The 21,586-nt window shown below is 39.0% G+C and overlaps 1 protein-coding gene across 1 annotated transcript in view; it reads right to left on the bottom strand.

The window, feature by feature from the left end:
- Positions 1 to 5,111: 5,111 nt before the first annotated feature.
- Positions 5,112 to 21,586, bottom strand: part of LOC125485899 (dynein axonemal heavy chain 17-like) — an 18,536-nt gene continuing 2,061 nt past the window's right edge. The window contains exons 2-6 of the mRNA XM_048611099.1: positions 16,904 to 17,104; positions 16,455 to 16,458; positions 10,880 to 11,058; positions 5,428 to 5,527; positions 5,112 to 5,245 (exon numbers count right to left, since the gene is read on the bottom strand). Of these exons, the coding sequence (XP_048467056.1) occupies positions 5,112 to 5,245; positions 5,428 to 5,527; positions 10,880 to 11,058; positions 16,455 to 16,458; positions 16,904 to 17,104 (618 nt within the window). The remainder of the gene's footprint in view (positions 5,246 to 5,427; positions 5,528 to 10,879; positions 11,059 to 16,454; positions 16,459 to 16,903; positions 17,105 to 21,586) is intronic.

The following is a 21,586-nucleotide window of genomic DNA, read 5'->3' on the forward strand; positions in this document are numbered from 1 at the left end:
AAGTTGCTGGAAAAGCTCAGCAGGTCTGGCAGCATCTGTGAAGAAAAGATCAGAGTTAACATTTCGGGACCAGTGACCTTCCTTAGAACTGAGTTCTGAGTTCTGAGGAAGGGTCACCGGACCCGAAACATTAACTCTGATTTTGTTTTTTCTTCACAGATGCTGCCAGACCTGCTGAGCTTTTCCAGCAACTTCTGTCCTTGCTCCTGATTTACAGCTTTTTTTATTTAGTAATCTAGAGACCCAGGCCACTTCTCTGGGAACATTAGTTTGAATCCTATCTCAGTAGATGATGAAATTTGAACACGATTAACAAATCTGGAATTAAAAGCTACTTTAACGGTGACCAGGAAACCATTGGTAATTGCTCCAAAATCCCACCTGGTTCACTAATGTTCATTAGGAAAGGAAAATCTGCCATCCACATCTTGTCTGGCCTACATATTTTTCCAGATCCACCAGAATGTGGTCACGTAGAATGAAAGAAAATAGGAGCAGCAGTAGGCCATTTGACCTTTACAGCCTACTTTGCCATTCAATATGGTCCTGGCTGACCAACTCAGTATCCTGTTCTTGCTTTACAGCCCCCCACCCCTCCCCGCCCCATACTCTTATAAAACTCTTATAAAACTATATAAAACTCCTTCTTGAAAACAGTCAACGATTTGGCTTCAAACATTCCCTGTGGCAGAGAATCTACAGGCTCACCACTGTCTTGATGAAGAAATTTCTCTTGATCTTAGTCCTAAATGGGCTAAACACTGTGGCCCTTGGTTTCGGACTCCCCGGTCATCAGAAACATCCTGTTTTTACTCTGTCTGGTCCTGTTAGAATTTTACAGGCTATGAGATTCCCCACATTCTTCTAAATTGCAGTGAATATAGTCCTAAACCCCATCTACATCAACGGAACTGAGGTTGAGAGATTGAAGAGCATCAAGTTCCTCAGAATGATGATAACCGACGACCTGTCCTGGACTTCCCATGTAAGTGCAACAATCAAGAAGGCACAACGACGCCTCTTCTTCCTTAGGCGGCTCAGGAAATGTGGCATGTCCATAAGATCCCTCACCAACTTCTACAAATGCACCATTGAAAGCATACTGTCCGGGTGCGTAACAGCCTGGTATGGCAACTGCTCTCCCAGGTCCATAAGAAACTACAAAATGTGATGTGCGCAGCCAAGACAATCATAGAATCCAACCTTCAATCCGTGAACTCTATTTACATGGCCTGTTGCTGCGGAAAGGCAGCCAACATCATCAAAGACCCATCGCACCCTCGTAAGGATCACCTACAACCTCTTCCATCAGACAGAAGGTACAGAATCCTGAACACACGCACAAGTAGGTTCAGGAACAGCTTCTTTTCAGCTGTTATCAGACTGTTGAATGACTCTAGCCTCAAATAATGTAACCTTTATGACTCTAAGTCTTTTTGATCTGTACATCCTTTGCTTGCTGTGATCCGCCTGTACTGCTTGTTAACAAAGCTTTTCACTGTATTTTGATACACGTGACAATAAAATCAAATCAAATCAGTATGTCTTCACACATCAATTCTGCCATCACAGAAATCAGCCTAGTAAATATTTGTTGCACTCCCACACAGCCAAAATATCCCTCTTCAGATAATGAGACCTAAACTGCATACAATACTCGAAGTGTGATCTCATCAAGACCCTGTATAATTGCAGCAAGACATCCCTGTTCCTATTACTAAAATATTTTGCTATGAACGTCAACAAACAATTTGCCTTTTCACCATCTGCTGCACTTGCATGATTACTTTCAGTGACTGCCGTACAAGGACATCCAGGTATCTCTTCCTTTCCCAATCTATTGCCATTCAAATAATAATCTGCCTCATGTTTTTGCTATCATGTGGATAACCTTACATTTATCCACATTATGCTACATCTGTCATGCATTTTCCATGCTTTTGCCCATTTACTCAACTTGGCCAAATCACGCTAAAACATCTCTGCATCCTCCTCACAGTTCATCCTGCCAACCAGCTTTGTGTCGTCTTCAAACTTTGAGATGCGTCATCTTATAAATGCCCATTGAAATTGTCTAGCAAGCCAACCACTGTATCTTACTGCTTTAGTGTCTGATTTTAGAAAACTGGACAGACCACCCAATATCAACAAAGACATTATAAACAGCATCAAAAATATATTAGTCCTGTAAAGTCATCCTTACTAACATCTGATGGCTTGTGCCAAATGTAGGAGAGCTGTCACACAGACAAGTAAGACAACAGCTTGACATAGCCCTCAAAGAATCACACCTAACAAGCTGCGTCCCAGACACCACTATCACTATTCCTGGCTCTGTTCCAATCCAGCAAAATGACAGACCCATCAGAAGTGGTAGCACAATGATGTACAGTTGGGAGGGAGTTTCCCTGGGATTCTCAACACTGACTCAGGAATGTATGAAGTCTTATGAAATCAGTCAAACATAGCCAAGGAAACCTCCTGCTTATTACCATCTACTACCTAGAATATGAATCTGTTCTCCATGTCAAACACCACTTGGAGGTTGTACTGAAGGTGGCAAAGACAAACAATGCACTCTGAGTTGAGGACTCCAATTCCATCACTAAGAGAGGCTGGGTATGGCATCACCGGTGACCACACTGGTCATATCCTGAAAGAAAAAAAATTTGCTAGACTTGGTCTACAGCAAATGGTAAGGGAAACAAGAGGTAAAAACATACTTAAATTTGTCTGCAATAAACAACCTGTTGCAGATTCATTTGTCCATGACGGTATTGATAGGAGTGACAACCATACAGTATTTGTGAAGTCAAGGTCCAAAATTGGCATTGAAGATAGCCATTAATACACACACATATATGAATGAATGAATGAATGATTTTATTTTCACATGTTTACAGTAAACATATAAGAAAATACAAGACACTTTTTATTTGTCATGTCGATTCAGCACCATTTGAATTGTTTAAGAATAAGGAAAGAAAACAAAAGATATAGGTTAAAAAGAGTGAATGAGTCCTGAGCCAGCTTATCACTCACCATCAGTGATGCCTGTGTCACAAGCCCTTGTCCACTGCTTTGCTGCCATCTACACTGGACCCAACCAATGTAAAGTCACCAATCCTCAGGCACCGTCTTTCGCTGCTGGCCTGATACTCCTCCAGCACCACTTCACTGCCTCCCGAGTGGGACCAACTAACATTGGAGTTGTGTCTCTCGCTGCTCGACCTGCCTTGTCAACGTCACTGTGATGACCTTCCGTCACTGCTTTGCTGCCACCAGTGCCAAACACAACCAATGGTGAAGTCGCAACTCCTCAGGTATCATCTTTCACTGCTAGGCCTACCTCACCAACATCGCCTCCAACAATGTAGCAGCCATTGATTCTGATGCCAGCTTCTGTGCTCGCCCCAGAAATGTAAGTAAAGGCCCACTCGAGGTGCATGCTGGGCTCGCTCTCCTCCGTGCACATCCCACTCGAGATCCACGCTCAAGGTCTGCATGCTGGACCCACTCACAGTCTGCACTAGGCTCACCCATAGTCCACACACTGGGCCTGTTCTAGGTCTGCGGTGGGCTCGCTCAAGGTTCACGCTGGGCTCTCACCACCGCCATGCTGTCCGAGCTCAGGACAAAAGGTAAGTAAAGATACACATAGACAAAATACAAGAAAACAAAGAAAAGAAAAGCGGTCAGAGAGTCAAGCTCTGGCTCAGAATCCCTACTATGATGCCATTCTTGTCAATATATAGCACAAACAGCAAGAGACTTAACATCGAGTCATGAGAAACACCACTGGGAACCACTTTCCAAATACTTGACACCAGTACCTTTTCTTTCCAGTCGCTGAGCCAATTTTTGATCCAAATCATCACAGTCTCCTGTATCGCATGGGCTTTAATTTTCTGACCAGTGTGCGATGTGGTACCTTGTCTTATTAAGATCCATGTTGATAACACCCACTGGACTAATCTAATTAATCTTCCTTGTTACTGTCTCAAAAAATTTAACTGAGTTATTAAGAATGATCTTTCCTTGACCAAATCATGCTAACTATCCCTAATGAATCTATGCCTCTCTAAGTAACAGTTAATCCTATCTTTTAGTGCTGATTCTAGCAATTTTCCACCATTGAGGTCAAACAGAAGCGCAGATAATTATTTGGTCTATTTCTCGCACATTTTTCGAATAATGGTACGAAGTCCACGGACGTCAAATCTATGGTGCTTTTCCTGAAATTTGGCAGGATTAGAAAATTATCATTGCAGCATCCATTTTTACTCCCTGGCTTCCTTGAACAGCATAGTGTATGATTCATTTGGCCCTACCGATTTCTCCACACTCAAGGAAGTCACTCCCTCCAGTACTTCCCTTTTTATTATATTTATTTTATCTAATATTTCACATTCCTCTTCTTTAAATACAATGTCAACATTGTCCCTCTCTTTGTAAAGGCCAAGACAAAGTATTGATAAAGAATCTTGCCCACAACGTTTGCATCCACATGACTACACTGAGTCCAACTCTCATTTTTGGAAGTCTCCTACTGATTTGCAACCGACTTTCCTTCAAGCAACTATATTCATTTAACTTTTTTCCAGAACATCTCTCAGCTGTGTAAAATTTCCCTTTGCCCATTTAGAACTTTCACTCCTGTTTTATCTTTGCATCTCTTCTTAATGTTGCTTACACCTAAATAAACTACGATTACTCTCTCCAAAATGATCACCCACTGCTAATTCATCTAACTGACCAACTTCATGGGTGCTCTCTTGTTCAGCGTGTTATGTTCTGGCTAAGAAAGTTCTCTTGAAAGGTCCAGTTGAAAACCCAAATATTATTGCCCTAATGTTTCTGCTTTCAGAAATCTGCTATGTTTTGTCTCCTCTAACTCTCTATATGGGAGTCGAAAATGCATGGCAGTTCTAAGAAACAATGATACACAAGAAAGCATTGTTGACTAATAAGAAATGTTAAATGATAAAAAATGCTTTACAGATCTGCAATGAGCAATCTAATAAGCCATAATTAACTGAAGTTTTATTTTCTGGAGAGCAACTTGCCTCCACTCGCAAGGAAGACATTCCTAAAGAGATAATTGATAGTTCCTAGTTATTCCCACACTTTTGCCCCTTCCCCAAGGTGATTCTGCTTACCTCTGAATATTCTGTTTGCTCTAACTCATCTATTAATGACTTCAGTGGTATCAAGTACAAAACAATATCACTTGCCTCTTCTAGACCTATATTTAATACAGATAACAGGCAACAGAAAATAAGTTTAAAGTCAATCAGTTTCTCACTACTTTTAATTCACAAATATGTAAAAAATCCCATCTGAATTTTAGCAATACAAAAGTATTGGCACATACTTATTTTTCAACACATACTTTACACAAACAAAATCTTATTACACCATTAGTACCTGCTCTGATGTCATAATACAAGCTTTTCAGAGCTGGCCAATAACTGCTCTTGGATTTTTCTAGAACTTCAGAAATTTTGCGTGCTTTTGGCATCCACAACTGAAATACAGAAACATGTTAAATGCTAGTAAAGTTGCACAGTGTATTAATTCTGTTTAATATCAAGTGAAAGATTCTTTGGACAACAAACAAGATATTTTGGAGAAGACAGGCAAAGTCTTTCACGTTACGGGAGGCAATGGCCTGGTGATATTATTACTAGACTATTAATCCAGAAGCTCAACTAATGTTCTGAGGACCTGGATTCATATCCTGCCATGGTAGATGGTGAATTTGGCTTCAATAAAGAGCCTGGAATTAAGGGTCTAATGAAGACTATGAAGCCATTGTCAATTATGAGGACAAGTCCATCTGTCACTAATATCCTTTAGGGAAGGAAATCTGTCATCCTTACCATGAGTGGCCTACATGGCCCCAGACCCAGACAAAGTGATTGACTCTTAACGGTCCTTTGGACAAATAGGGATGGGTAATAAATGCTCACCTAGCCAGAGACGCCTACATCCCATGTGTGAATGAAAAGAAAAGCTAACAAATTTTTCATCAAGAGTCACTCGACTCGAAACATTGATGCTGTGTTTCTCCAGCAGTCTATTTGTGTTTCAACTGGACTTGTACTCACTAGTATTCAAAGGAAGAGAGGGGATCTGATTAAAACATATAAAATTCAAACAGGGTTGGATAGACCAGAAGCAGGAAGAAAGCTAATTGAGGAGTCTAGAACTCAGGATACAGGGTAAGACAATAAGACACAAGAGCAGAATAGTATATTCAACCCATTGAGTCTGCTCCACCATTCAATGAGATCATGGCTAATCTGATAATCATCAATCCCACTTTCCTGCCTTTTCCCTATAACCCTTGATTCATTGACTGCTTAAAAATCTGTCTATCGAGTCTTGAATATACTTAATGATCATGCCTTGAAAACTCTCTCCAGTAAAGAATTCCACACATTCATTGTTCTCTGAGAGAAGAAATTCCTCATCTCGGTCTCAAATGGGTGACCCCTTATTCTGACATTATGACCTCTGGTTCTGAACTCTCCCACAAAGTCTCTATCCTGTCAAGTCCCATGAGATTTTTGTATGCTTCAATAAAGTTGCCTCTCATTCATGTAAATTGCAATGAGTACAGGCCAAACCTGCTCAAACTCTTCCCATAAATGGTAACAGCCTAGTGAACCTTCTCTGGACAGCTTCCAATGCCAGTATATCTTCCCTTAGATAAGGGGCACAGAACTGTTCACTGGATTTCAACTGTAGTCTGACTGCTGCCTTATACAGTTTCAGCAAAACCTCCCCTTGGAAGTATAGACTATATGCAATTTGCCTTCCCTATTACCAGCCTTCTAATGAATAACTAGTTATATACAATGAATGAGGAATGAAATAAAAATTCTGTTATTCAGTGATTCTCTTTGCTTCTGTTACTCTATGAGGCAAAAAAAATTCATATTCTTCCCATTCTTTTGGTAAAGACATTATCCTGAATATCCTATTGAATCTAATGACTTAAGGGTTGAAGAATGGCAGATAGAATTTAATTTGAATTAATGCGAGGTCTTGCATTTTAGTAAAACAAATAAGAGCAGGACTCATAAAATTAAAAATAGGGCCTTGAGTAGTTCTGGAGAACAGAGAGACCTACGGGTTCAGATATATAATTCTTTGAAGTAGATAAGGTGATTAAGAAGGCGTTCAGCACACTTGCCTTCATTGTTCAGACTTTTGAGTATAGGAGTTGGGGCATTATGTTGAGGTTCTACTAGATGTTTGTGAGGCCTTTTCTGGAATACTGTGTCTGGTTCTGGTTGCCCTGTTATAGGAAGAATATTATTAAGCTGGTGAGGGTTCAGAGGAGATTTAGTAGGATTTTGCCAGGAATGGAGGATTTGAGGTTTAAGGAGAGGCTGGATTGGCTGCAACTTTTTTCACTGGCGCATAGGAGATTGAGGGGTGATCTTATAGAAGTTTATATAATTCTGAGGGGTACAGATAAGGCGAATGGCAGGTGTCTTCTCCCTAGGGTGGGGAATTTTGAGACTAGGGGCCATATATTTAATATGAGGGGAGGGAGATTTTAAAAAGACATAAGGAGCAATTTTTTTTTAGATAAAGAGTGGTTCATGTGTAGAATGAACTTCCAGAGAAAGTGGTGGATACAGGTACAGTTACAACAGTTAAAAGACATTTAGATAAGTACATGAATAAGAGATGTTTGGAGGGATATTGGCCAAACGCACACAAGTGGGACTAGTTTAGTTTGGGATTATGGTCGGCATGGACTGGTTGGACCGAAGGATCTGTTTCCGTGCTGTATGACTCTATGACTCTATGACTCTATCTCATATTATGTCATCTCTCCCAATTTTTGACCCACCCAATTCTATACTGACAAACGGACATATCTTCTGTACACCTACATACAAAGATGTATTTCTTAGGTCTGAAGGGGAATGACCCTATACTTCCCAATGTTGAGGTTTATCTGGCAAAGTTTTGCTCATTTATTTAATCTAAAACTGCCCCTTTTAACAATTTTCTGCTTTCATCTGCATTACCCTTTAATTGTTTCACTCACCTTAACTTGGATGGATAGCTCACTACTCGTTCAATTAGGTTATTTATAAATATACTTTAAAATTGAGATCCACGAACAGATCCCTGGGGACACTAACAGAGAAGGAAGAATGTTAATGATTGCTAAGTGAATAGCTGGAATTACAGTGGGTAACTATACAGCGATTGGTCTAACATCCATTGTTGGAAAAGTATTGGGATCAATTATTAAGGAAGTAATAGCAGAACATGTGAAACATCATAATTTATTTAAGCAGAGTTAGCATGGCTTTGTGAAAGGGAAATTATGTCTGACAAATTTTATCAGAGTTTTTTGAGGAAGTGTCAACCAGATTGGATAGAAGAGAACCAGGTACCCAGGTACCTGACAGTAAATACACTGTCTCTACCCTCAAATAGTCTCACCACCCATCTTTGAACTATATCAGGAGTTCTATCTTGTAGTAGCCCCTTTATACTGATTTATGACTTATGTCAGGAACCCTTCACGGAGAAAACTCCAATACAATGAAAGACATTCTGAAGCCAGAGCTTTAACTTTGCAAAACATAGGCATCCCAACCAATCTTGTAAAATCCTGAAGGTTTCAGTCCAGTGCAGTTTGCAATATAGCCCCAGTGAAGATCCAGGTTTGTAGTCACTTGCTCTGTCATAACCATGGATCATAATTCTAGAATACTTATGGATATATCTTATATATATCAATTCCAACAATTTTTAAACAAAAGGGCTGATACAGACAAAATGATTTTGGATGCATATCCAATGGCTGTCTAGAGAGAGAGACCTGGAATATGTCAACTGACAAGGTGTCAATTAAGGCTAAAAGGGGAGAAATGCATTATAAACTGAACGACAATCTCCAGTAAATTATCTCAGACTACCGTCATGATGGGAGAAAAGGCAGTAGTCAGACGGAAAGACATGTTTTATGTGTTCCCTTTTCAAGAGTGCACAAGTACGTGATTAAAATCCAGTTCCACTCTAGTCTGTGTGTGTGTGTGAGTGGAAAAAGACTGGCTAGTAAGCTGAGAAGTGTGCACGTGTGTCAGTGGGCTGAGGTAATCAAATACTCTAGATTGAGTTTGGGCACTATTGTGATGTGAAAGTCACAGGCAAAGAATCACCAACTAAGTTACACCTGCATTGCAGATAAAGGACTTGCTCACTCTGACAGCTAGAAGTCGGCAAGCCAGAAAGCCAGACAAAAGGAAACGGGACACAAGGATTTCAGAAACCTGTAAAGCCAAAAGTTCCATAATCAACTATTAACGTGAAATTACCTACTCTTCCCAAATGATCCAGAGGCTGAAGCATAAATCTTTCAACTTTTTATTTTCGTTTAGACTCACTTCTCATTTCAAATCTGTGTATACGCGTCACATTATTGTTACTTCTCATGTTTAGTATCTAGAAAACTCTCTCTTTTGTGAACTCAAGAAAGCCTAGTTAAATTTTAAATGTTTGCATGTTCTCCCAACGTCTGTGTGGGTTTCCTCCGGGTGCTCTGGTTTCCTCCCACAGTCCAAAGATGTGCATGCTAGGTGGATTGGCCACGCTAAATTGCCCGTAGTGTTCACGGATGTGTAGATTAGGTGGGTTACAGGGGGTTGGGTCTGGGTGGGACGCTCTGGGGTTCAGTGTGGACTTGTTGGGCTGAAGGGCCTGTTTTCACACTGTACGGATTCTATATATATAAATTAGCTCTTTTTAAAACATAAGATCATTTGATCTCGGGAAAGGTATCCACACAGGAGAGATTCTATATCAACTAACTTTGTTTTGATTAACCAAGGAGGCATCTAAGTAAGAAAGGGGAGCCAGTTCATCTTCACCTGGAAACTTGACAATTTGGGTATCCCACTGAGAACAATGATAACTAGAGGAGCCTTGCTAGGACTGGTCATAACATCTGTGTGCTACAGGACTACATGCCGTAACACAGTCATTCTGTCAATCAGAGATGCCAAGCCTTGCTACCATAGAAGGAAGATGTACCAGAGAAAGACTAAGAAAAGGACTTGAACAAAAGGGCAATGAGAAAAGTCCAAGTCATGCATAGCTTGTAACCGCATGAACAAAGGCAACAAATCACTGAGGAAGGAACTTCTGAAGCAAATTCTCTAACTAGTGCACCACCTTTTGACTCATTCCTTTCACATATCTTCCGAATATCCTTCACCCTTACAATCCAAGGCTTTCATTATACAAAACTATGAAAATGAAATTCAAACTCAATGCAAAACAAAATCAACCTCCTTATATGGTCCTGTCTTTAAACGCTGTCATCAAGCAACTTGATATTTTTTTCCTGTCTTTAAATTGTCAAGAACAGCAAATATTCAAGCTCTGCATTAGATGAGCTATTGATTAATAGCCAAACTAGCAGGCCCATCATGCTGTTTTAGGATTAAAAAGCCTAAACGGTAAGCCCAATTTTTTATTCATTCCTATTTGCTCACTATACTTGGTAAGTGATACATTCTCCTATAATGTGTAATTGCACTGACATGGCTGAAGTGGTCTATTTATCTCCTCTTACACAACTACAAATATCACCATCAATGAAGGTAATTTAGTTCTTGGTCAGGCCATTGATGTTCTGCATCATTTATGTTGATTTTCGAGCAGATTCAATTCAATTAACATTTCATACAATAATGCATACAATAATGCATACATGTTCAGTATTATAAAGTAACCAAGGTTACAACTGTTTCATGACTCCATTAAATTTGTACTTTAAAAAATAATTGGTCCGTTGTCTTTCACTCCTCAATCTCTTAAAATGAAAATCTTTTAATGCTACCTGTTCATGAAGGCACTTTAAATCCTTCAGTCTTAAGTCCCAGAAATCAATCTCTTCTCTAGGCAGAGGGTTTAAGCCATCAAGCAAAGCTTGTGCTGAATCTTTGTTTAATACATCTTTGACTTGATGTGTCCAATCGATGACTACAGATTCAATAGCATGTAAAGTGGCACCATCGACTTGAATAGTTGAGCTGGAATTTAAAGCATAAGATTAGAATAAAGATACCTTAGTATTGTTGCTATACAATTTCAATACACTGCACGCTCCAATTATTAATAGATAACCTTAATTCCTGTAACTTTAAAGTGTTAATTTTCCAGGCCTGTGATACCAAGCTTGGAAGATGGGTACTGGAAAATTGCAAGGGACTGCATTGGTCAAGCTTTCTGATAAATTTCCACAGCCAGGAAACTTTCAAATGAGCAGGCTGGGAAATAAAGTGATCCACAGCACAGGAAAAGGCCATTCAGTCTAACATGTTGGTGACGGTCAATAACAACAGTCTAAACTATTCTAATCCCATTTTCTAGAACTTGTTGTCTTTTCCAGTGCCTAGGTCAATGAGGTGGTCTGTCTGATTTCAGTTTATTGTTGACACTTTGTAGTAATTGATACAACTGAGGGGCTCACCAGACCACTTCAGAAGACAGTTAAGAGTCAACCACATTGGTTGGATCTGGAGTCACATGAAAGTGAGGATTTCAGATTTCATTCCCTGAAGGACATGATGGAGCCAGATGGGTTTTACCCACAATTGACAATTGTTTCAAGCTCATCAGTAGATTCTTAATTCCAGGTATTTTTTACTGAATTCAAATTTCACCATGTACAGGGGCAGTAATACTACTGGGTCATAGCTTCCCCAAATAATATTTTGAATCAATCCGCTCAGACAAGTTATGACAAATCTCTGGACCACATGGCATTTGAACCCAGGTTTTCCAGTTGAGAGGTGCGGACACTATCACCGCAAAACAAGAGTTGTCTGTGATCATATTCTGTATTTTCTAACCAACCTGTTCTGCAGCAGATGGGATTTGAACCTAGGCTTTCTGGCTCAGAGGGGCATCACCAATATAAGTATTTTCCATAAAGGCTAAAGCAACTAATCTCCTGCATTCTGAGGTAGCATTTTTCAAGGCTGTATAGATTATAGTAGACAGGAAGGTACCAGGTAGGCACCTTCCATTCTCATCATGAATTGAGGCCCTTAGTTAGAATTAATGACCATTCAACAATCTCAATCTGCTGCTGCTTATGCTTGACAAGTAAATCTTTGCAGAATATTTGTCATCTTCTGGGGATTGGGGACCCTCCTTCAAAGGCACTTCAGTGCCTTATCGAGGATGACAGGATCAGAAAGGGAGAAGAAATTAGGCTAATAAAGGCCAGCCCCTGCCCTTGCCGCACCTGCATCCCTTACACCACAACCCTGATTCCTGCAAATTTCCCTGTCATGACTTACATCTGGTCTAGGTCTGTGCAACTGGACCTCTGGTTGGCCTTTCCTGGAAGAGACCTTGCTACCTCTGTCACACTGCAGAGAAAAACAGCTGCCAACCTCTGACTAGCAGATTCTGATTCTGAGGGAACGCTCACTATCACCCGATTGGCCTGTGACTCTTGAGCTTTCCAGCAGGCAGACAAGCCCTTGCCACATCCATAACATTTTGTCCATGGAGATTGGTAATGTTCCCACTGCTGCATTAATCACTTTTGCAGAAAAGAACATCCATTTCATCTAAAAACAGCAGCATCATTCTGCCTTAAGCTACAGGAATAGTAGAGTCAATAGTTTGAATTTTTTTTCCTTTATTCATTCACGGCATGAGGGCGTCACTGGCCAGGCAGCATTTATTGCCAATACCTAATTGCCCAGAGGGCAGTTAAGATCAACCACACTGCTGTGGGTCTGGAGTCACATGTAGGCCAGACCAGGTAAGGATGGCAGTTTCCTTCCCTAAAGGACATTAGTGAACCAGATGGGTTTTTCCGACAATCAACAATGGACTCATGGTCATCATTAGATTCTTAATTCCAGATATTTTATTGAATTCAAATTCCACCATCTGCCATGGCAGGATTCAAACCCAGGTCCCCAGAACAATATCTGGGTCTCTGGATTAATACTCCAGCGATAATACCCTTCTTCCAGAATACCTGAGATGCAGAAATAATTCCCAAGGACTGAATGACGGTAAACAGCAAGATGCTTTTAAAGAAAGGGCAAAAGAAAAAACAAGAAACTATAGGCCAATTTACTTAGTATCAGTTGCAGACAAAATCACTCTTCTTCAGGGAAATATTAAAAGACACTTCGCAAATCATATAATAATGACATGGAATGAGCAAGGTGATAAGGCAAAACTAGTGGAGTTAGATTTTCAAAAGGCATTTGATAAGGGTCTATACAAGAGGTCATTACTTGAAATTAAGAATCACGGGGTTGCAGGTATATTAGAATAGATTGAGGAATGGTTATAAACATAAATCAGAAAGTAGACATAAATGAGATATTTATTTTGTTTGAACAGACCATAACTAGTATTTTACCACAAGAACCAGTAATTAAGGCCAGCTATATACAATCAATATTAAAAAGAGTTAGAACAATGGACTGATTTTATTGCATCGAAGTTTTCTCATCATCTAAACTTAGATGAGAGAGCAAATAGTGAGCAGTCCTCAAAGAGTCTGCCGTAAGATATAGATAAGTTGGTGAAGTGGGCATGAACATGGCAGACAAGATTTTAATATTGTTACTTACTTCTGGTGACCTGTTAAAAACAATTATTGGATTTTTTTTTAATTTAAAAGAAACTCAATTATATAAATTATGTGCTCCAGATAGAAAGTAAAATCAGTAAGTGTGTCATGTTCATATGTTAAAGCAATACTGTGACAGGGAAAATAGTCAAAACAGAACTGTGTTCTCTGTGGTGAAAAAAGTATGAAGTTGAATAAAAATATCAAAGTGATTTAAAAATGGTCAGAATTGAAATTCTAAAATCACTCAATCAGCACTCAGATCAGATAATATAGAGGTACTTAAAAGTTTAATATAATACCATGTCTCAGAAAACTTAGAAGTGACTTACGAAAGCTATTACAGTCCCATATTTTGACTTTTGTAAATAGGCCAGGAAAATCATATTTGGTCATACATTATTTTAATGTACAAGAAGCATTACCCATAAAGCAACATTCTTGTAGACACAATCAAGAGAAGTTAGCTCAAGTTTATGAAGGAAAATAATGTTATTGAATTGAGCCACATCATAATTGTGCTGAAACCAGATGGGTCACAATGATTATGTATAATTTGTTGCAAAAGTCAAGGTGGTTACAAAGGTGTCTTTATATCTAAATCTTAACTAGGTAATTATATTGTGAGAATTGAACAAGCAAGCTTTGTTACAAAACATAATTTATTGAAGGGATATTGGCTATTGGCTAGAGTTAGAGTCTGGAACCTTCTTTGTTTATATGCATTTTAATGATTTTTTAACATTTTACTACTCAAAAGGGCTAACAGCTCAGCGTATTAAAAAATGGCAGCAGAATAAAATTGTGCTGTTGCCTAGTGACTACAGACAGAACAATCAGAAGGCAGTCAAGTCAGTATGTTCGTGCATGTGCTAAACAGTGGAGGCTGCAATGTTAACCTCTAATGGGAAATCTAGGAAAAATTGCTGCATGCTGTATTTAGAGAACTTGTGTTTGCTCTTAAGTCATGATGGGTTTAATTTTCAGTCTATTTTAGGTGGCTTTAGGAAAATATACCAACTAAAGAAAAACATCATTCAATAAGAACATAAGAAATTGGAGCAGGAGTAGGCCAGTCAGCAAACACTTCATCCAACAACAGGAGTAATACAGAAGACAATGAAGGTGAACAAGCCACAAGATTATAAACAGAAATTCAGTTGGACAGAACAGCAGAACTACTTCAAGGTGGGCAAACATGGAAAAGAAGTGGCAGTGAATTAAACACTCAAGTAAAAGATAAACTACAGATAGTGGAAATTTGAAACAAATATAGAATGTTGCAGTGGCAGATTGTTCTCTAAACCACTTTGCTGTCATGGTAACATTTTTGTCCTGGACCTGCTGCAATGTTCCATGAAGCATAAAGCAAGTTCAAGGAACACCACCTTAATTTCCACTTAGCCACCCCACACTTCCCCCCAACACCCATTAACCCCAGACTTGTTTGTATCATTTTTACTTTGCTCTCAGTAGAGAGGACCCATTCTTTCCCTTTCACACATTAATTTTCAAAATTTTTCTCTCTTTCACCACCATTAACATCCTTTTTATCTTTTGCACTGAGCCTCTGCACCATCTATAGCTTTCAACCCTCCACCACCTCTGTCAAATGTACAAAGAGAAACATTTTCCAACATACTTCAGTTCTGAAGAAGAGTCATACAGGACTTGAAAAGATAACTGTCTCTCACACAACAGATGCTGCCAAACCTGATGAGTTTCCCTAGCATTCACTGTGTTTCAAATTTGCAGCATCCGCTGTATTTTGCTGCTGACAGGATCACGACTGAGCTTATAAGAACTCGGAGCAGGAGTAGGCCGTCTGGCCCTTCGAGCCTGCTCCTCCATTCAATAAAGATCACGGCTGATCCTTTCGTGGACTCAGATCCACTTATCCGCGTTCTCACCGTATCCCTTAATTCCTTTATTATTCAAAAAAAATCTACCTTTTTTTAAAAATCATTTACTGAAGTAGCGTCAACTACTTCACTGGGCAAGGAATTCCATAGATCAGCAGCAAAAGAGTGACAGTATCATTCTGTGATTAGAGGAGCAGTGAACAGTGTAACAGTGAGTGTAACCATGAAGGTCCCACTGTCTCGACCTCATCCCTCTCCAGAGGCGTGGTAACACTCAGGTTAAACCACCACCAGTTGTTTCTCTCTCTAATGAGAGGGCAGCCTATGGTCTTCTGGGACTATGGCCATTTTACTTTACCTTATTACAGCTGCAGTTTTAACACCAGGCTCAAAGCAGTGAATCCTCAGGGCAACAAATTTCAAAAGATTAGCAATCCTTTGAAATTTCTTACCTCAATCCTAAATGGCCAAGCCCTTATACCAGGACAATAAACCCAAGTCCTGACTCATAACCATAGGAAAAAGTCAAGTCTCTGAAACACTATATCTGTTTCAACAATTATAATGCTTCTTCTTCAAAATTCCAGGGAACAGGACAGACTTCACCCAACATTTTATTACAGGACAATCATCTCAGCCCAGAAACCTGTTTTGTCTTTTTTTCAATAAAACCGAAAGAACTGTAAATCAGGAACAAAAACTGAAGTTGATGGAAAAGCTCAGTAGGTCTGGCAGCATCTGTGAAGAAAAAATCAGAGTTAACATTTCAGGTCTGGTGACCCTTCCTCAGAACTCAGAACCCAGTTCTGAAGAAGGGTCACTAGATCCGAAACATTAACTCTAATTTTTCCTTCACAGATGCTGCCAGACCTGTTGAGCTTTTCCAGCAACTTTTGTTTTTGTTCTTGTATTTTTTCATTTACTTTATCTATCTAGCTCTTCACAGCTCTTTAATATCCTCACAGCTAACCTTCATAGAGAAGTTGAGTAAAACTACCTGTTAGACAATGTTATGACATTGCTGTGTGGCAAGTGGGACTTGAACCTTCTGACCTAGAGGCAAGGACTCTTTCACTCCACCTCAAGGTTCTCTCTCACATCATTGCATCATCAGCAAACTTCAATGCCTTTCACTTGGTTCTATCATTTATTATATTTGATTCTCTCATTCAAGTTATTTTTATAGATTATAAGCAGCTGAGACCCAAGTATTGACCAAAACGACTTATTATTAAACCCTCAGATGCCTTTTCGCATCACATCAGAAGAGTTCAGAGTTTATCATATGCCTGTGTTCTCTCAGAGGGAATAATTCAGCAAAAACACAGAATGTAAGAAATACTTTTATACTTTGAGAAAATATAAAGTGCAAATATAAGTAAGCTTTTGAGACATCATACCTGTCTGACTCCTCATCTGAATCTTCCAGATCATCTGCAATTTTTGGAAGAGCAAGAAGTGCTTTCCCTTTTAGCTGTCCACCAAATACAAATACATCATTTTTAAGTTGTTGGGCATGTTTCACTACATCTTCTGATACCACCTGAGGCCAGGTTGTCATATTATCAGTGTTTGTGAAAAGCGTACACACCACCTAGAAGACAAGAATCATCATGAGTTTTGAAGAACTCAATTCACACAAAAACTGAAAGCTGTCATTGAACAACAAATTGACAGATTTTCTTAACTAATGTAAGTATAATGGACTGTGTTAAATGTTTACACTTTGCAACTGTAAGAATAAAACTGCACTAAATATGTGGATTTCACTAATTCATTTTCTAACTTAAGTCAACAGAGTATCAAACATGTTTTTACAAGTTGACACTTGATCATGAAAATCTCTATTCAGACATGATAATGTTACCAATTTGGCCATTATTTATTTATTATTATATATTTGAGCTTCACCTCAGAGTATGTTATAAAATCAGTAATTATTTATCACAGAACAAAGACATTTGTCCCCATTTAGTTCACTTAACCAAAAAGATTCTAATTCCCTCTCACCAGTCAGTGAGACTGGTCCATATTCGAGAACTCTGTGGCCAACATAAATGAGTATGCCACTACTGTCACCGACTTCCTCGTTCAGTGTTTAGAGGATTGCATGCCAAAGAAGTTAATCTGAGTGTTCCCCCACCAGAAACCATGGATGAACCAGGAGACCCACTCCCTACTGAAGTCTAGATCTGTGGCACTGGAGGGATTGTTCCAGCACACTTATGGCTCGCTATATCATACATTCTATATGGAGCATAGCTCTCATTTTATGCATGCTGCACAGTTGGAATTCAGAGACTTAATGACTTTGAAAATGCAACAGTGGACAATAAATTAGGAGATATTAAAATATCACCTGTTCTAGCCTGAAAACTGACTGACACATAAGGCTCATGAGCAGATGCTTGGAAATGTTGCGGCCTAATGATGTTTCCTAGACTCTCTCATCTTCCTTCTTAGGGCTTTTGTACAGTGGACACTGTATTCAAGTACATTCCTTCCCAAGCATTTGACAGCTGCACCATGTTTCGCATTGTTATAAGACTTTTGAATAGATCTCTCTCTGCACCTTCTCTGTAGCTGTAACACTGTATTCTACATTCTGCTGGATCACCCTGATGTACTTAAATATAGTACAATTAGCAAGGATAGCACACAAAACAATAACTTTCACTGTATCTCTGTATATGTGGCAATAATAAATCAAATCAAATCAAACCTGGCATTTAATTGGCGCTGAAATATTTCTAGTGTTAAGGCTGCCCATGACTGAGCAACACAAAATGGCTGACAGTAGTTAGAAAGTTTGGGAAAATATTTGCTTAATACAGTCTTCACAAGTAGAACAATAGCAGTTCTGTATACGTAAGGTAACAGAACCGAGATGGAATATGCAGCTGCAATTATTTATGCATAAGACATAGACAAGAACATTTCACACTACATTTACTTAGTGAATCTGTCTATAATACCACTGGTAGGTTTTAGTTCGGATCCTTCAAATAATCACAGATATAGATTCCAAAATAATTATAGATTCACCTATATACAAAAAAACAAATAAAACCATTAGAGGAAAGGATTCAAATCAAATTATGACAGCAAACCAGTCTCAGACAGGAAAAGCAGCCCCCATATCATTACAGGGAGAAATAAATCATAGGTACATAAACTAGCAGACATTGGAATGTGGGTTAATGAACACATTATAAGACATCCAAGGTTAAAGATAGAGGTGTCCAGTAAATATGTAAGAAAGAAACTGCTCACAACTGTCAGCTAAACAAGTCTAACATTAGATGTAACCGCATAACTTTGTTAGAACTGATATTACAACAAATAGTAAAAATCAATATTCTTTTGCATTTCCTGTAATGAGATTAATAAGGAACTTAAAAGATCCTTAAGTGACAGACAAGTATCCAATACATTGGCAGCTAACATGGTGCAGCTGGCAAATGCTTGGGAAGGAATGTACTTGAATACAGTGTCCGCTGTGAAAAGCCCCAAGAAGAGAGATGAGAGAGTCTGGGAAACATCGTGAGGCCACAAGATTTCCAAGTATCTGCTCATGAGCCTTATGTGTCAGTCAGTTTTCAGGCTAAAACAGGTGATATTTTAACATCTCCTAGTTTGTTGTCTAATGTTGCATTTTCAAAGTCATTAAATCTCTGAATCGCAACTGTGCAGCATACATAAAATGAGAGCCATACTCCATATGGAAGTATGATATAGCAAGCCATTAGTGTGCTGAAACAATGCCTCCACTGTCTGGAATGCTGTCCACAATATGTCATTTTTGTCAAAAAACTTCATTTCACTGTGTTGTCAAATATCACAACATTCATTTGACCACAGTGCAAACATAAGTGCCGATATAAACCAAATGTAGAGATCAAAGAATAACACATGACATACAAAAATCAAAAACTCACCTGTATGCAAGGCATCTATGTTTCAAGAGCCTTTGCTTGTCCAAATGAAATGTGTTGGTGTGGATGTGACATAGCTGAAGAAACAAATAACTGTGCCTAGACAGCCCTGTTTCAGAGTGCTCCATTGCAGCAAATGGATGATTGGCTGTTAGGTAGCAGCAAAGACCATAGACGTGGGGCTGAAGGAGGCCATTCAACCCATCTGTTGAGTCTGTTCACCCATTCCATGAGATCATAATTGATCTAATAAGCCTCAACTTCACTTTCCTCCTTTTCCCCATAACCCTTGATTTCCTTATTGATTAAAAATCTGTCTATTTCAGCCTTGAATAGACTTAATGACACAGCTTCATCAGCTCACTGCGGTAAAGAATTCTACTGATTCATAACCCCAAAGAAGAAATTTTACCTCTTTTCTCTCTTAAATGTGTGACCTTTTATTCTAAAATGATGTCCTCTGGTCCTAGACTCTCCCAAAAAGGAAAACAACTTTTTTGTATCTGCCCTATAAAATGCTCAAAGGATCTTGTACGTTTCAATAACATCATCTCTCATTCTTCTATACTCCAACAAGTACAGACCCAATCTACTCAACCTTTCCCATAAGACAGTCTTCCCATGCCTGGTATCAAGTCAAGTTAACCTTCTCTGGACTGCCTCCAACGCTAGTATAACTTTCCTTAGATAAGGGACCGAACACTATCCACAGTATTCCATCTGTGATCTGATTTGTGCCTTTTATGGTTTTCACAGAACTTCCCTACTTTTATATTCCCTACCCTTTGAAAAAAAAGGGCCATTATTCCATTTGCCTTCCCTATTACCTGCTGAACTTGGATGCTTCCTTTTTGAGATTTATGGACAAGGAATCCTAAATCCCTCTACTCTGCAGCTTTCTGCAGTCTTTCCTGATTTAAATAATATTTGGTCCCTCAATTCTTCCTGCCAAACTGCATTATCTCACATTTTGCCACATTATCTTCCATCTGACAAGTTTTTGCCCACTCAGTTAGCCTATCTATAACCCTCTGCAAATTCTGTGTGTCATTCTCACTTGCCTTTCCACCAAGTTATGTGTCATTTGTAAACCTGCCTGTAGTACATTTACTTTCCTCTTCCAAAAAATGAACTTATGTTGTAAATAGTTGTGGCCCCTGCACCGATCCCTGTGGCACTTCTACTAGTTACAGGTTGCCATCCTGAAAATGCCCTCCTTATCGTAACTCTGTCTCCTATTAGTTAGTCATTCCTCTATCCATGCTAACGTACTACCTCTAATACCCTATTAAGTAGCTAATGTGCGATACCTTATCAAACACCTTCCGAAAATTCAAAAATTACATCCACTGCTTCCTCTTTATCTATCCTGCATATTCTTATGTTCTTGTTACCTCTCAAAGAATTCTAGTTAATTTGTCAGGCATGATTTCCCATTCACAAAACCATGCTGAGTATCATTGCTTTATCATATTATGTATTTCTAAATGCTATTCTGTTAGATCATTTTAATAGACTCTAACATTTTCCCAATGACAAACATTAAGATAATTGTTCTGTAGAAGGGTTACTGGACTCAAAACATTAACTCCACTTTCTTCCCACGGATGCTGCCAGACCTGCTGAGTTTCTCCAGTAATTTCTGTTTTTGTTTCACATCGCCAGCATCCACAGTTCTTTGTTTTATTTTCACATGAGGTTATGCACTTATGGCAAGAAGTATATAATATTATTTCAACGGAGTGAAAGTGCAGAAAACGGCCACAGAGAGGGATTTCAGCATCCTCATTCATGAACTACAAAAAGCTATCATCAAAGTTCAGTCAGTAATTAGGAAGGCAAATGCACTGCAGGCCTTTATTTCAAAAGGAAAGGAACATAAAAATGGGAAAGTATTGCAAAAACTATGCAAGGCAGGAGTCAGGCCACACCAACAGTAAACAGATTTAATCACCTTATCAAAGGAAAAGTATACTGGTTTTGGAGGCAATCCACAGAGGTTCATTATGTTGATTCCAGTTATGGACTGAGATTCCTTAGGGTTTAAAAGAATTAAAAGATCCTTTCTTGAAATACAAGAGACTCTAAGAGGGCTTAAAATTGTTACAGAGATAGTAGGAACTGCCGATGCTGGAGAATCT

Source organism: Rhincodon typus, chromosome 23 (genome assembly GCF_021869965.1).
Source record: "Rhincodon typus isolate 14 chromosome 23, sRhiTyp1.1, whole genome shotgun sequence".
NCBI classification, from domain to species: domain Eukaryota; kingdom Metazoa; phylum Chordata; class Chondrichthyes; order Orectolobiformes; family Rhincodontidae; genus Rhincodon; species Rhincodon typus.